At 45.5% G+C, this 16529-nt stretch overlaps 1 protein-coding gene across 5 annotated transcripts in view; it reads right to left on the reverse strand.

Moving 5' to 3' along the window:
- Window positions 1–16529, reverse strand: part of mynn (myoneurin) — a 467776-nt gene that overhangs the window by 38867 nt on the left and 412380 nt on the right. For all 5 annotated transcript variants that reach the window (XM_063045227.1, XM_063045223.1, XM_063045224.1 and 2 more), the window contains one exon: window positions 9511–9689. In XM_063045227.1, the coding sequence (XP_062901297.1) occupies window positions 9511–9689 (179 nt within the window). The remainder of the gene's footprint in view (window positions 1–9510; window positions 9690–16529) is intronic.

Below are 16529 nucleotides of genomic sequence, written 5' to 3' on the forward strand. Positions count from 1 at the left end.
AGTCGAGAAAATGCTTGAAGCTGTCATTAAAGAAGAAATAGCAGAACATTTAGAAAGGAGTGGTTCCATTAGACAGACGAAGCACAGATTCAGAAAGGGCAGGTCCTGTTTGACAAAATTACTGGAGTTCTTTGAGGACATAATGAGTGCAGTGGATAGAGGGGAACAGGTGGAAGTCGTATACTTGGATTTCCAGAAGGCGTTTGATAAGGTGCCGCACAAGAGACTTATAAATAAGATATGGATGCATGGAGTCAGTGGAAGTGTATTGGCATGGATAGTGGATTGGTTAACCAATAGAAGGCAGAGAGTTGGTATAAATGGGTATTTCTCTGGTTGGCAGTCAGTGGTGAGTGGAGTGTCGCAGGGGTCAGTGCTGGGCCCGCAGCTGTTTGCCATTTACATTGATGATTTGGAAGAGCGGACTAAGTGTAGCGTAGCAAAATTTGCTGATGACACTAAACTGAGTGGAAAAGCAAATTGTACAGAGGATGTGGAGAGTCTGCAAAGGGATATAGATAGGTTAAGTGAGTGGGCCAACATCTAGCGGATGGAATACAACGTTGGTAAATGCAAGATCATCCAGAAGGAATAATAGGAGAGCAGATTATTATTTAAATGGTGAAAGGTTGCAGCATGTTGCTGTGCAGAGGGACTTGGGAGTGCTTGTGTATGAATCACAAAAGGTTGGTTTGCAGGTGCAGCAGGCTATCAAGAAAGCAAATGGGATGTTGGCCTTCACTGCTAGAGGGATTGAATTCAAGAGTAGGGAGGTCATGCTGCAACTATACAGGGTACTGGTGAGACCGCACCTGGAGTACTGCATGTAGTTCTGGTCTCCTTACTTGAGGAAGGATATACTGGCTTTGGAGGCACTGCAGAAAAGATTCTCCAGATTGATTCCAGAGATGAGGGGGTTAGACTATGAGGAAAGATTGAGCCGCCTGGGACTGTACTCACTGGAATTCGGAAGAATGAGAAGAGATCTCATAGAAGCATATAAAATTATAAAAGGATAGATAAGATAGAAGCAGGAAAGTTGTTTTCACTGGTAGGTGAGTCTAGAACTAGGGGACATAGCCTCAAGATTTGGTGGGATTAGATTTAGGATGGAGATGAAGAGGAACTGTTTTTCCCAGAGCGTGGTGTATCTGTGGAATTCTCTGTCCAATGAAGCAGTGGAGGCTACCTCAGTAAATATAGTTAAGACAAGGATGGATAGATTTTTGCATAGTAGGGAAATTAAGAGTTATGGGGAAAAGGCTGTAGATGGAGATGAATCAATAGTCAGAGTAGCCATGATCTTATTGAATGGCAAAGCAGGATTGACGGGCCAGATGCCCACCTTTGATCCTATTTTTATGTTCTTATGTTCTTAGGCACACCGTGGCCAAGGAAGCACACTAGTACCCTTATAATACGACCAAGGAAGCACAACAGCATATCTACAATATGGCCAAGGAAGCACCAGCACCAGTACTCCATGGCCAAAGAAACACAATACCATCGCAACAACACGAGCAAGGAAGCACACCAGCATCTCTACACCACGGTCAAGGAAGCACACCAGAATCTCTACAGCAGGGCCAAGAAAGCACAGCAGCATCTCTACACCAGGGCCAAGAAAGCACACCAGCACCACTACACCACGGCTAAGGAAGAACACCAGCATCTCTACACCATGGCCAAGGAAGCACAGCAGCATCTCTACACCAGGGAAAGGAAGCACACCAGCATCTCTACAGCAGGGCCAAGGAAGCAAACCAGCATCTCTACACCAGGGCCAAGAAAGCAAACTAGCATCTCTACACCAGGGCGAAGGAAGCACACCAGCATCTCTACACCAGGGCCAAGAAAGCAAACCAGCACCACTACACAATGGCCAAGGAAGCACAGCAGCATCTCTACACCAGGGAAAGGAAGCACACCAGCATCTCTACAGCAGGGCCAAGGAAGCACACCAGCATCTCTACACCATGGCCAAGGAAGCACAGCAGCATCTCTACAGCAGGGCCAAGGAAGCACACCAGCATCTCTACATCAGGGAAAGGAAGCACAGCAGCATCTCTACACCACGGCCAAGGAAGCACAGCAGCATCTCTACACCAGGGAAAGGAAGCACACCAGCATCTCTACAGCAGGGCCAAGGAAGCACACCAGCATCTCTACACCACGGCCAAGGAAGCACAGCAGCATCTCTACAGCAGGGCCAAGGAAGCACACCAGCATCTCTACACCAGGGAAAGGAAGCACAGCAGCATCTCTACACCACGGCCAAGGAAGCACAGCAGCATCTCTACACCAGGGAAAGGAAGCACACCAGCATCTCTACAGCAGGGCCAAGGAAGCACACCAGCATCTCTACACCACGGCCAAGGAAGCACAGCAGCATCTCTACACCACGGCCAAGGAAGCACAGCAGCATCTCTACACCAGGGAAAGGAAGCACACCAGCATCTCTACAGCAGGGCCAAGGAAGCACACCAGCATCTCTACACCAGGGAAAGGAAGCACAGCAGCATCTCTACACCACGGCCAAGGAAGCACACCAGCATCTCTACACCAGGGAAAGGAAGCACACCAGCATCTCTACAGCAGGGCCAAGGAAGCACACCAGCATCTCTACACCACGGCCAAGGAAGCACAGCAGCATCTCTACACCACGGCCAAGGAAGCACAGCAGCATCTCTACACCAGGGAAAGGAAGCACACCAGCATCTCTACAGCAGGGCCAAGGAAGCACACCAGCATCTCTACACCAGGGCAAAGGAAGCACAGCAGCATCTCTACACCACGGCCAAGGAAGCACAGCAGCATCTCTACACCAGGGAAAGGAAGCACACCAGCATCTCTACAGCAGGGCCAAGGAAGCACACCAGCATCTCTACACCACGGCCAAGGAAGCACACCAGCATCTCTACACCAGGGCAAAGGAAGCACAGCAGCATCTCTACACCACGGCCAAGGAAGCACAGCAGCATCTCTACACCAGGGAAAGGAAGCACACCAGCATCTCTACAGCAGGGCCAAGGAAGCACACCAGCATCTCTACACCAGGGAAAGGAAGCACAGCAGCATCTCTACACCACGGCCAAGGAAGCACAGCAGCATCTCTACAGCAGGGCCAAGGAAGCACACCAGCATCTCTACACCAGGGAAAGGAAGCACAGCAGCATCTCTACACCACGGCCAAGGAAGCACACCAGCATCTCTACACCAGGGAAAGGAAGCACACCAGCATCTCTACACCACGGCCAAGGAAGCACACCAGCATCTCTACACCACGGCCAAGGAAGCACACCAGCATCTCTACACCAGGGCAAAGAAAGCACCTGCACCCCCCCCACCCCCGACTGACTTAGGAAGCTAACAAAGTCAGGAAATGCTGTGTCCAACTGCAAGAAACCTGTAGTGAGTTGTGGGCGCAGCTCAACACATCTCAGGAAAGAGCCTCCCCTTTATGTACTCTGTCTATACTTCTCACTGCATCAATAAAGCAGCCAACATAATCAAAGATACCATCCACCTCAGAGATTCATTCTCTTTTCTCCACTCCTATTGAGCAGAAGATACATAAGCCTGAAAGCACACACCACAAGACTCAAGAAACGCTTCTACATTATTTTTATAAGGCTACTGAAAGTTTCCTTGGTGTGATAAGATGGACTGTTGACCCCACAATCTACTCGATGTGAGTTTGCACCATATTGTCCACTTGTATGACATTTGTAAGTGTAACTCTTTATTCTGTATTTTTTATTGTTTTTCCTATGCACTACCTCAATATTCTGATAAAATGATCAGTCAGGTTGCTGCCACATGTGACAATAATAAACCAATTTAGTAATTGCATGGTCACCTACAGAAAGAACAACATTCTATTAAATATCAGATTAAAATTCCTAACATCAGTAATGGGATTTGAATGCATGTCTCCAAATCATTAGCCCAGCTTCTTGTATACTGGACAAATAATATTTCAACTACATTACCATAGCACCACTGTTATGGGTGAACCCACGTCCCTGAAATAACTGCAATTTTGTCTGTGAGTGAATTGTTTCAAGCTGTCATGGGAGACAAGATAGAAAACAGAAATGGAATTATTTGAGCTTTGACCAGCAACCAACTGGATACCATAAGTTTGAGAGGAGGGTTCCTCCAACATTTTGTGTGTGTTGCTTGGATTTCCAGCATCTGCAGATTTTCTCGTTAGAGAATCTGGGGAGCTTGGTAGGAAGCTGAAAAACAGGACATCCAGGGTAGAATCCTCTAGTTTGCTGCCTGTGCCACATGCCAGTGAGGGTAAGAACAGGATGATTTGGCAGATGAATGTGTGACTGAAGAACTGTTGCAGGGGGTAAGAGTTCAGATTTCTGGATCACTGGGATCTCTTCTTGGGAAGGTATGACCTGTTCAAAAGGGACAGGTTACACCTGAACCTGAGGGGGACCAATACCCTTGTAGGCAGGTTTGCTAGAGCTGTTCTGGAGGGTTTTAACTAATTTGGCAAGGGGATGGGAACCAGAGTGATAGCACTGAGGACGAGGTAGTTGGTTTACAGACAGGGGCAGTACGTACTGACACGGTTAACAAGGAGAGGCTGATTATAGGGCAAAATTTCAGTCAATGGGATGAGTTGTAATGTAGAAGGGGGACAAAATCAAGATAAATGCAGGACTAAAGATTTGAATGCACACAGTATGGAGAATAAGGTCGGTGAATTTGTAGCACAATTGTAGATTGGTATGATGGTGCAGGCATCACTGAATAGTGGCTGAAAGAAGATTACCTGGGAGCTTGACGTATAGTATACATATTGTACTGAAAGGGCAGGTAGGTAGACAGAAGAGGTTGAGTGGCTTTGTTGGTAAAAAAAAAATGAAATCAAGTCATTGGAAAGAGATGACATAGGATCAGAAGGTGTAAAACTGTTGTGGGTAGAGCCAAGATAATGCAAGGGTAAAAAGACCTTGTTGGGAGACTTATACAGACCTCTGAACGGTAGCAAGGATGACAATTGGAGATGAAAATGCATGTCAGAAGGGCAATGTTATGATAGTCTTGGGGGATTTCAATATGAAGGTAGATTGGGAAAATTAGGTTGGTGCTGAGTCTCAAAAGGGGGAATTTGTAGAATGCATACGAGATGGCTTTTTAGTGCAGCTCATAATTAAGCCCACCAGGGGATCAGCTATTCTGGATTGGGTAACACTCACAACACGCTGGAGGAACTCAGCAGGTCAGGCAGCATCTGTGGAAAAGATCTGTCAACATTTCAGGCCGGAACCCTTCGTCAGGACTGAAGAGGGAAGGGGCAGAGGCCCTAGGACTGAGCTGGAAAAATATTTCTTCACCAAGAGGTAGTGAACCCACACATGAACATATGCACTTAAAGTGTTTACAGTGATAGGTGAAATTGCTGGGGGGGTGGTGAGGTGAAGAGCTGGGAAGTAGTGATGATAGGGGAACAGGGAAATGGCAGATGAACTTAAATGGGTACTTTACATCTGTCTTCATTGTGGAAGACACTAGCAGTGTGCCAGAGGTCCATGAGTGTCAGGGACAGGAGTGAGTGCCATTGCTATTACAAAGGAAAAAGTGCTAGACAAACTTAAAGGTCTTAAGGTGGGTAAGTCACCTGGACCAGATGGACTACATCCCAGAGTCCTCAGAGAGGTTGCTTAAGAGATAACTCCTGCATAGATCATGATCTTTCAAGAATCACTTGATCCCGGAAGAACTGCAAAATTGCAAATGTCACAGAAAGGCAAAAGGAAAGAAATTATAGACCAGTTTGCCTAACTTCAGTGGTTGGTAAAGTGTTGGAGTCTTTTACTAAGGATGAGAAATTGGGATACTTGAAGACTAATAATAAAATAAGTCAAAGTTATCATGGTTTCTCTGAAGAGAAATCTTGCCTGACAAATCCAAGTTCTTCGAGGAACTAACAAGCAGGGGAGAGGCAGGGGATGTCATTTACTTGGATTTTTAGAAGGCACTTGATAAGGTAACACTGCTTCACTAGATAAAATCCTATGGCATTACAGAAAAGATACTGGAATGGATAGAGGAATGTCACTGACCTATGAAACTATTGCAGAGTAGGTCAATCCTACCATTATGCCTAAATCTAAAACTTGCTGGTGGCCTGAACTCAGGCCTTCCTTCATCATTTTCAGGAAGACTTGGTCGTCCCCCCCGGATTATCCAACCTGGAATACTCCACATATGCTCAATATTTACATTCTGCATTTAATCTGTAGCTGTCTCAATGAGTCACTGCCACTATTGCTCCCCAGTTTACTCTCACCTCCTCCCAGTCGCTGCCTCACTTCCCCTTTAAAAGGGGAAGCATTTTTCTTCATTGTTGGTGCTCCCAGTAGTTGCCCATGTACCATCCTGCACCCCCTGGCCATACTGTCCCACATATTCCTTGGGCACTTCGCTTTTACCAGTACATGTATATCTTTAGGGTGCATCTGGTGAATTTCAACCATTTCCTCAAGCTTACGCCAGAATTCCAAATTCCCACATGCAACTTGAAGTGAGGTCAACAAACAAAATGCTCTGTTTCTCCCCAGGAGTGAAGGGCTTATAAATGGTCATAATCAAGGTCAAGGGCTAGCTTGGATCATCAGGGTTCTTAACCTGACGTTGCTTGATCTCAATAGGTGCCATCCCAACCTCACTCTGAAATATCTCCACACTAATTCCCACACTACACAAAATATAAAAGACAGAAAGAAGTGAGTCGCAAATACTCGAAATTGGGGGAGTGCAGCTTCCAGTGTACGGGTTGCAGCGAGCCCAGGGCTTATAGGGATAGAATGACACTGTACGTGAAAGACCTTTGTAACCAGCTTGAAGTGTTGAAGGACCGAGCAAAACAACTGATTACTGATCAGAGAGAGCCAAAGGAGATAGCCTTTCAACAGCCTGGCAAACAAGTCATGGTGAAGGTGCTGGCAGAAAGGCCAGGGTTTGCCCCCAAGTGGAAAGGACCACAGGTGGTACTCTTAACCAATGATACTTGTGTCTGTGTGCAGGCTCGGACTCAGGTTAAAGCATACAATTCACCCTCTTGTTGCTCCCACAGACAGAGCAGGGGATCAAGTGTACCCAGTAACCATGTAATTACAGAGAACCTAAGAGAGGAACACCAGCCAGCCATACCAGACCTGACCACAGCTGATGAAAACATACCCAGAGGAAACACAAAGGCAGAAGAGCCCGAGAGCGTGATGGGAAACCATGAATGGCATGTTAAAGTGTGATGATGATGGTACTCTGTAATGAAGGCTGGTTGTTGAAGGTAGATGATTAGTTTAATAGCATAGAATAGAAAGGTATTGGAAAATAGATGGGGAGGGATCTTTAAGTTAAAGCAGAGACAGCAAGTTCTACAACTTCAATGGCATTTCAGACTGCACACGGCATCTGAAGGCAGTCACCCACAGTCTGAATGAGTTGCTGGATCCTTTCAGCAGTCATGCCAGTGGACAGTTTGGAAGGGGGTGCTACCTTGCAGACATTGATATACAGACCACCTCAACCCCTTCCTGTACATCGCTAAGAGGGCCTGTGGGTGCCCCTGGAAAGAAAGGGTTTCAGCAACCAGAGAATGAAGGGGTGAACACAAGGAATGTGGTTAAGCTGCAATTCGCCTGCAGGGAAAGAGCTGATAGGCACACGAAAGAAGTCACATTTCTAAAGTCTTGTTCAAATTTCTGGAACAATCTCTTTGCTTAACATATGGTAGGTAGTGATTAGGGAATGCTAGGGTAGATATTGACCCACAAAATTGGGGGGGAGTTTCGAGGGAGGGCGTATTTGCTGTCCTATTTGAGTAGATCCTCCTAGATTGGCCTTTCCTGGTACAAATTTATTTTCGTCCAAGAGGAGGGACCGTTCGAGTGAGTTTTGGGTTTAGGTCATTTACATTTAGCAAATGGCTTTGGCTACCAGTCTTCTGTTCCTTGATATTGTATTGTGGATTCAGTTTGGGACAATGCATTCTTAAAAGCTGTGGATCCCAGTCCAGATGCTGCTGGCATCTGTGGGACAGATGTGAATCAAAAGGTGTGAAGTTTGTATGTAGTTTTAAAAGAAAGCATTGTCTATACTTTGTAAATATGGAATAGTCCTTTGTGTTTAGCAAATAAATATCGAGCCCCACATTGGGCCAGCAGATCTTTCCACCGAAAGCGTCTCTGTTTGATGCCTGCTGTACCTTGTTTTGTTGAAGAAGCTGCTTTGTATCTACCAGTAATTCTCTCCAGTGATTTCATTCACGCAATAACAGTGTCACACATGAGGCTGCTTAACAAGATATGTCTTATGGTCTAAGTTGATTGGGAAAAGAGATAAAGGACTGGAAGAGTTGGAGTCTGCTACAAGAGGACAGAAGGGCGTCGAAGAAAGGGAAGGGGGAGGAGCACCAGAGGAAGGAGACGGGCAGGTAAGGAGATAGGGTGAGACAGAGAAATGGGAATGGGGAACGGTGAAGATAGGGTCCATTAGCGGAAGTTCAAGAAGTCGACGTTCATGTCATCAGGCTGGAGGCTACTTCCTGTCGCAATGAGACCACACTCAGGTTTGGAGGAGCAACACCTAGCCTCCAACCTGATGGCATGAACATTGATTTCTCTAACTTGAAGAGATGACTCGGGAGCCTGTATCTCACTGTCTCATAAAGAGGGCACTAGGAGCCTGCACCTCATTGTCTTATACAAAGGGCACTGGGGGCCTATATCTCACTCTCACATACAGAGGGCACTGGGAGCCTATACCTCATTGTCTCATACAGAGAGCACTAGGAGCCTGTACCTCCCTCTCAAGTGCATAACCAGGGAGTTTTTCGCAGGGTAGAAATGACTAACAGAATGGAAAATAATTTTAAAGTAATTGGAGCAAAGTATAGAGAGAATGTCAAAGGTAAGTTTTTTTCACACAGAGAATGGTGAGTGCATGGAACTCCCTTCTGTGGTGGTGGCAGGGACAGATACATAAGGGGATTTAAGTAAGCACATGGATGAAAGGAAAATGAAGAGCTGTGTAGGACAGAAGGGTTAGATTGACCCTAGAGCAGGTTAAAACATTAGCACAACATTGTGGGCCTGTACTGTGCTATTCTGCTTTTGTTCTAACAGCACATGGTAGCACACAGAGAGGGCTGGCGTGTAGGAGAACTGCAAATCAATGTCTCAACTAATCAGCATAAAAATGCCATATGCCCTCTTAACCACCCTAAAAATCTGAGCAGCCATTTTCAGAGAGCTATGAACTTGAACCTCAAGATCCCTTTGCTTATTAACACTAGACAATAAACGGGCAAGATATATTTACTGCTTGGGAGTTGGGGAACCCATGACATTTAATGAAATGGCTGCTTTTCCGGCGAAAGTGAACGGCAAGTAAGTTGACGTAAATTAAAGTAAAATCTAACTTCATAAATGTTTGCTTCTGTATCTGGTGTTGATAAGGAAGCCTGAAGCGAATTTGCCTTACCTGTGTGTTTGCGTGCATGTGTAATGAGGGAACTGGAGACAGCAAACGCCTTCCCACATGTATCACAGACGTAGGGTTTCTCTCCTGTGTGCCGGCGGACGTGGTATGTGAGTGTACTGGCCTGAGCAAACCGCTGTCCACACCAGTCACAGATATATGGCTTCTCCCCACTGTGCTTCCTAAGAGAAACAAGCCATAGAGAAAAAAACTGAAAACAGAGGCATGGGACATGGTGGCAGGATAGGCAGAAAAAACCTGACACGTGTCCTGATCTGGGATGTTCTGCTGAAACACTGCTATAAGTAGTTTCAACAATAACCAGAAAAATAACTTCATAAAAATCACAGTAAGCACATTGGCAACATTTACAGAAACCACAGCAGTAGAAAGGGTAAGCAATTTCACAGTCCTGCGTGTCAACATACTGATGTGGATTTCAGGAAGGATACATCAAAGGAACAGACACCAGTCCTCATCAAGATATCAGCAATGGAAAGGGTGAGCAGTTTGCAATTACAAAGATGGTATGACAGTGGCTATATCTCATTAGGAGTTTGAGGAGACTTGTTATGTCACGAAAAACTCTTGCAAATTTTTACAGATGAACTGTGATAAGTATTCTAACTGGCATCACCATCTGGTATGGAGGGGCCACAGCACAGGATCAGAACACGCTGCAGAAAGTTGTAAACTCAGCCAGCTTCATCACAGCCTCCCTCTTGAAAATGCTCTACAACCAGTTGGAAGCATACTAGCCCCTAGGAGGCAACACTCCATCCTGCAGTCTCATTCATGGTCACACAATTTCCACCATGAGCTCTAGCTTCCCAGCACTCAGGACACTTTCAAAGGCGATGCCTCAGAAAAGTGGGATCCATCATTAAGGACCCCCATCATCCAGTAAATGCCCTCTTCTCATTGCCACTGTCAAAGAGAAGGTACAGGAGCTTGAAGACACACATTCAACATTTCAGGAATAGCTTCTTCCCCTCTGCCATCAGATTTCTGAATGGACAATGAAACCATGAACACAACCTCTCCTCTCTTTTTGTACGACTTATTTAATTTTCTTTTTATATAATTCCCATCGTAATTTATAGCTTTTTATGATGTATTGTACTGTACTGCTGTTGCAAAACAACCAATTTCATAGCATATGCCAGTTAGACAATCATATATTTCAAGCTGATCAGCTAGCGACCTTAAGGAATATACAAAAAGAACTAATTAGGGTCCATGCTGACCAAATTGAGGCGAATACATTGCTGGACAGGAAACTGTTCTGAAATTCAGATATAATTTATCAAGAAAGATATAATTTGTCTGTTTAAAATTAAGAGACAGACTTCGATTACTTGGTAGGCATTAGACCATAAGACCATGAACACATAGGAGCAAATTAGGCCATTCAGCCCATCGAGTGTGCTCCACCATTCCATGATGGCTGATCTCATCATGCAGAAACAAAAAGGATAGCACATACAGTATTCAGTGTTATATCTCAATGCATGGAGTATAAGAAATAAGGTGAATGATCTTGTTGCACTATTACATAGTCGGGTATAAGACCATAAGATATAGAAGCAGAAGTAGGCCACTAAGCCAATCAAGCCAGCTCCACCATTCAATCATTGTTGATCCAGTTCTTCCAGTCATCCCAACTCCCCTGCCTTCTCCCCATACCCTTTGATGCCTTGGCTAATCAAGAACCTACCTATCTCTGCCTTAAATGCACCCAGTGACTTGGCCTCCATAGCCACTTGTAGCAACAAATTCCACAGATTTACCACCCTCTGACTAAAGTAATTTCTCCGCATCTCTGTTCTAAATGGACATCCTTCAATCCCTGAAGTCGTGCCCTCTTGTCCTAGACTCCGCTACCATAGGAAATAACTTTGCATATCCAATTTGTTCAGGCCTTTTAACATTCAGAATGTTTCTATGCTCATTCTCCTGAACTCCAGGGAATACAGCCCTCAAAAGGTAACCCTTTGATTCCTGGACACATTCTCATGAATCTTCTCTGAACACTCTCCAATGTCAGTATACCCTTTCTAAAATAAGGAGCCCAAAACTGCACACAATATTCTGTGTGGTCTCAAGAGTGCCTTACAGAGCCTCAACACCACATCCCTGTTCTTATATTCTATATCTCTAGAAATGAATGCCAACATTGCATTCGCCTTCTTCACCACCAACTCAACCTGGAGGTTAACCTTTAGGGTACCCTGCACAAGGACTCCCAAGCCCCTTTGCATCTCTGCATTTTGAATTATCTCCCCATCTAAATAATAGTGTATCCGCTTATTTCTTCCACCAAAGTGCATCACCATACACTTTCCAACATTGTATTTCATTTGCCACTTCTTTGCCCATTCTCCTAAATTATCTAAGTCTCTCTGCAGGGTCTCTGTTTCCTCAATACTACCCGCTCCTCCACCTACCTTTGTATCATCGGCAAATTTAGCCACAAATCCATTAATACCATAGTTCAAATCATTGACAAACATCGTAAAAAGCAGCAGTCCCAACACCAACCCCTGTGGAACCGCACAGGTAACCGACAGCTAGCCAGAATAGGATCCCTTTATTCCCATTCTCTGTTTTCTGCTGATCAGCCAATACTACACCCATGCTAGTAATTCCCCTGTAATTCCATGGGCTCTTATTTTACTAAGCAGCCTCCTGTGTGGCACCCTGCAAAGGCCTTCTGAAAATTCACATACTCCACATCCACTGCATCTCCTTTGTCTACACTGCTTGTAATTTCCTCAAAAAATTGCAGTAGGTTAGTCAGGCAGGATTTTCCTTTCGGGAAACCATGCTGGCTTTGGCCTATCTCGTCATGTGCCTCCAGGTATTCTGTAATCTCATCCCTAACTATCGATTTCAATAACTCTCCAACCACTGATGTCAGGCTAACAAGTCCATAGCTGCTTTCTGCTTCCTCCCATCCTTCTTAAATAGTGGAGCAACATTTGCAATTTTTCAGTCATCCGGTACAATTCCAGAATCTATCGATTAATGCCTCCACAATCTCTCCAGCTACTTCCTTCAGAACCCGAAGGTGCATTCCATCAGGTCCAGGAGATTTACCCACCCTCAGACCATTAAGCTTCCTGAGCACCTTCTCAGTGTAATTTTCACTGCACATACTTCACTTCCCTGACACTCTTGAATGTCCGCTATACTGCAGATATCTTCCACTGTGAAGACTGATGTTCAGTTCCTCTGCCATCTCTGCGTCTCTCGTTACAATAGCTCCAGCATTATTTTCTATTGGTCCTACATCTACCCTCGACTCTCTTTTACCCTTTATATACTTAAAAAAGCTTTTAGTATCTTCTTTGATATTAGTCGCCAGCTTCCTTCATAATCCATCTTTTACTTCCTAATGACCTTTTTAGCTTCCTTTTGCAAGATTTTAAAAGCTTCCCAATCCTTTATCTTGCCACTAGCTTTGGCTTCCTTGTATGCCCTGTCTTTTGCTTTTACTTTGGCTCTGACTTCACTTGTCAGCCATGGTAGTGTCCTTCTTCCACTTGAAAATGTCTTCTTATTTGGAATATAGCTGTCTTGCACTTCCCTCATTTTTCGCAGAAACTCCAGCCATTTCTGCTCTGCTGTCTTTCCTGCTACGTCCCTTCCAGTCTCACCTTGGCCACTTCCCCTCTCATGCCATTGCAATTTCCTTTATTCCACTGAAATACTGACACATTGGAATTTAGTTTCTCTATCTCAAATTTCAAAGTGAACTTAATCATATTGTGATCACTGTTCCCTAAGGGTTCCTTAAGCTTAAGCTCTCTTGTCACCTCCGGATCATTGCAGAATACCCAATCCAGCACAGCCGACCCCTAGTAGGCTTAACAACAAGCTGTTCTAAAAAGCCATCCCTTAGACATTCTACAAATTTTCTCTCGAGGTTCAGTACTGGCCTGGTTTTCACAATCCAATTTCATGTTAAAATCCCCAACAATTATCATGACATTGCCCTTCTGACATGCCTTTTCTACCTCCTGTTGTAATTTGTAATCCACATCCAGCTGGGTATGATTTGTGATTATCACTAAATCATGGCTGAAGGATGGTTGTAGTTGGGAGCTGAATGTCCAAGGTTACACGTTGTATTGGAAAGACAGGAAGGTAGGTGGAAGGGGTGGAATGGCTCTGCTGGTAAAGCAAAGCATCAAATCAGTAAAAAGGTGTGATTGGAAGGTGTTGAATCCTTGTGTGTCGTATAAAGGAACTGTGAGGGAAAATGACCCTGATGGCAATTATATACAGGCCTCCCAACAGTAGCTGAGATGTGGACCACAGATTATAACAGGAAATAGAAAAGGCATGTCAAAAGTGGGATGTTATGATAGTCATGGGAGATTTCAACATGCAGGTGGATTGGGAAAATCAGGTTGGAAATGGATCTCAAGACAGTGAGTTTGTTGAATGCCTAAGAGATAGCTTTTTAGAGCAGTTTGTCGTTGAGCCTGCTTGGGGATCAGCTATGCTGGTCGGGTGTTAAGTAATGAACCGAAAATGATTAGGGAGCTTAAGATAAAAGAACCTTTCGGAGGGAGTGATCACAATATGATTGAGTTCAACTTGAAATTTGATGGGGAGAAAGTAAAGTCTGACATAGCGGTACTTCAGTGAAGAAAGGGAAATTACAGTGGTATGAGAGAGGACCTGAGAGAAATACCTGTGTTGACGCTGCTGATAGGCCACTTACAAGATATCTCTGATCCTGGCACCTGGGAGAAAACATACCATTCAGGTATCCCATACATGTTCCCCTGACTATTGAGTCACTACCACTCAAGGGGAAGGGGTTCTAAGCAAACATGGTATTGGCAATATGAACAGCAACGGCCTCTTTCTCCTTAGCAAATGTGCAGAGTACGACCTCCTCATCACAAACACAGTGTTCAGGCTGGCGAACAAGTACAAGACAACATGGATGCACCCAAGATCCAAACATTGGCACATGATCGACTACGTTACAGTACGTTGCCGAGACATCTGGGATGTCCTCATCACCAGAGCCATGCGAGGAGCGGAGTGCTGGACTGACCACAGGCTTGTCCGCACCACATTGAAGCTACATATTGCTCCCCACCATCCCAAGCACCCTAAGTTCATCAGAATAGCTTTTAACACTGCCAGACTCCAAGAGTTGCTGTATCTTCGCCGTTGAAGAGAAGCTGTCTTCCAACGGACCACTAATTGGTGGGCCAACCCAGAAGTGGCATCAGTTTAGAGAGATGGTGACAGAGACAGCAAAATCAGTCCTCGGCCCCAAGGACCGGAACCACCAAGATTGGTTCGACGAGAATGACAGTGCCATCAAAGATCTCCTGGCCAGGAAGAACAAAGCATTCATGGAGTGGCAAAACGACCCAAGCTCCATTCCCAAAAAAGAGCGGTTCAAGTCCCTTCAGGCCCATGCCCAACGGAAAATTCACAAGATGCATGATCTGTGGTGGGATAGGAAAGCTGAAGAGGTGCAACACTTCGCCGACATCAACAACTCGAAGCTGCTCTTCAACTCCATCAAGATGATCTTCAGCCCCTCAAGATCTGGCTCATCTCCACTGTTGTCCACTGATGGAACCACACTGCTAAAGAACAAAGAGAGCATCCAACACAGATGGAAAGAGCATTTCAGCCAGCTCCTGAACCACCCTTCATCGGTCGACCAGATCCTATTCACGAGGAACTAGATGATCCACCCTCGATCGATGAAGTCAAGAAGGCTATCACGCAGATGAGCAGCGGCAAGGCGCCCGGCAAGGATGGAATACCTGCTGAACTGTACAAGGCACTCAGCAAGGAATCACTTGAGGCTTTCCACAGCACCCTGACTAGCATTTGGGAAGAAGAAGAGATGCCCGCTGACCTCAGAGACGCAATGATAATCGCCCCCTACAAAAATAAAGGTTCAAGGACCGACTGCAGAAACTACAGAGGCATCTCACTACTTTCCACTGCCGGAAAAACCCTCGCCCACATCATCCTCAACAGACCGATTCCAAGAGTGTTAGAAGAAAACCTTCCCAAGTTGCAATGTGGCTTTCGTCCCGAACGCAGCACTGTCGACATGATCTTCTCAGTGAGAAAGATACAGCAGAAGTGCCTGGAACAGAACATGACATTATACTCTGTCTTCATTGATCTGACGAAGGCGTTTAACATGGTCAACAGAAACACGCTGTGGATCATCCTTAGAAAGCTTGGCTACCCGCAGAAATTCACTACACTCATCCACCTGCTCCACGATGGCATGACAGGAGAAGTGTTCTCAGATGGTTCCCCATCTGAGACTTTCAACATCTTAAATGGTGTGAAGCAAGGGTGCGCTCTAGCACCAGTGCTCATCAACCTCTTCTTTACCCAAATGCTGAAGCATGCTGTTAAGGACCTAGACCTGGGTATTTACATAAGATATCGCCTAGACGGATCGATTTTTGAACTGAGACGTCTTGCTGCAAAGACCAAAACGTTGAGGAGGCTCATCACTGAAGCCCTGCTTGTTGATGACTGTGCCCTCATGGCCTACCAGGAGAACCACCTGCAGACCGTTGTCGAGAAGTTCTCCGCAGCCTCAAAGCTGTTCGGCCTGACAATCAGCCTCGGTAAGACAGAAGTTCTCCTACAACCTGCACCAAACAGTCACCCTCCTCAGCCATGCATCACCATCGATGGCACTGTCCTGAAGAACGTGGAGTGCTTCAAGTATCTAGGAAGTACCATCTCCAGTGATGGATCCCTTGACAAAGAGATCATAACAAGGATCCAGAAAGCCAGCCAGACACTTGGGAAACTCCGTGTCAAAGTTCTGGAGCACAAGGACATTCAGCTTTCAAACAGGCTCAAGGTGTACAAGGCTATGGTCCTCACCTCTCTCCTGTACGTCTGTGAAACCTGGACCCTGTACCACAGGCACATCAAACAGCTGGAGCAGTTTCACATGCGCTCTCTGCGGTCGATCATGAGGATTTGATGGCAGGACCGAATCACCA

This window comes from Mobula hypostoma, chromosome 4 (genome assembly GCF_963921235.1).
Source record: "Mobula hypostoma chromosome 4, sMobHyp1.1, whole genome shotgun sequence".
NCBI classification, from domain to species: Eukaryota; Metazoa; Chordata; class Chondrichthyes; order Myliobatiformes; family Myliobatidae; genus Mobula; species Mobula hypostoma.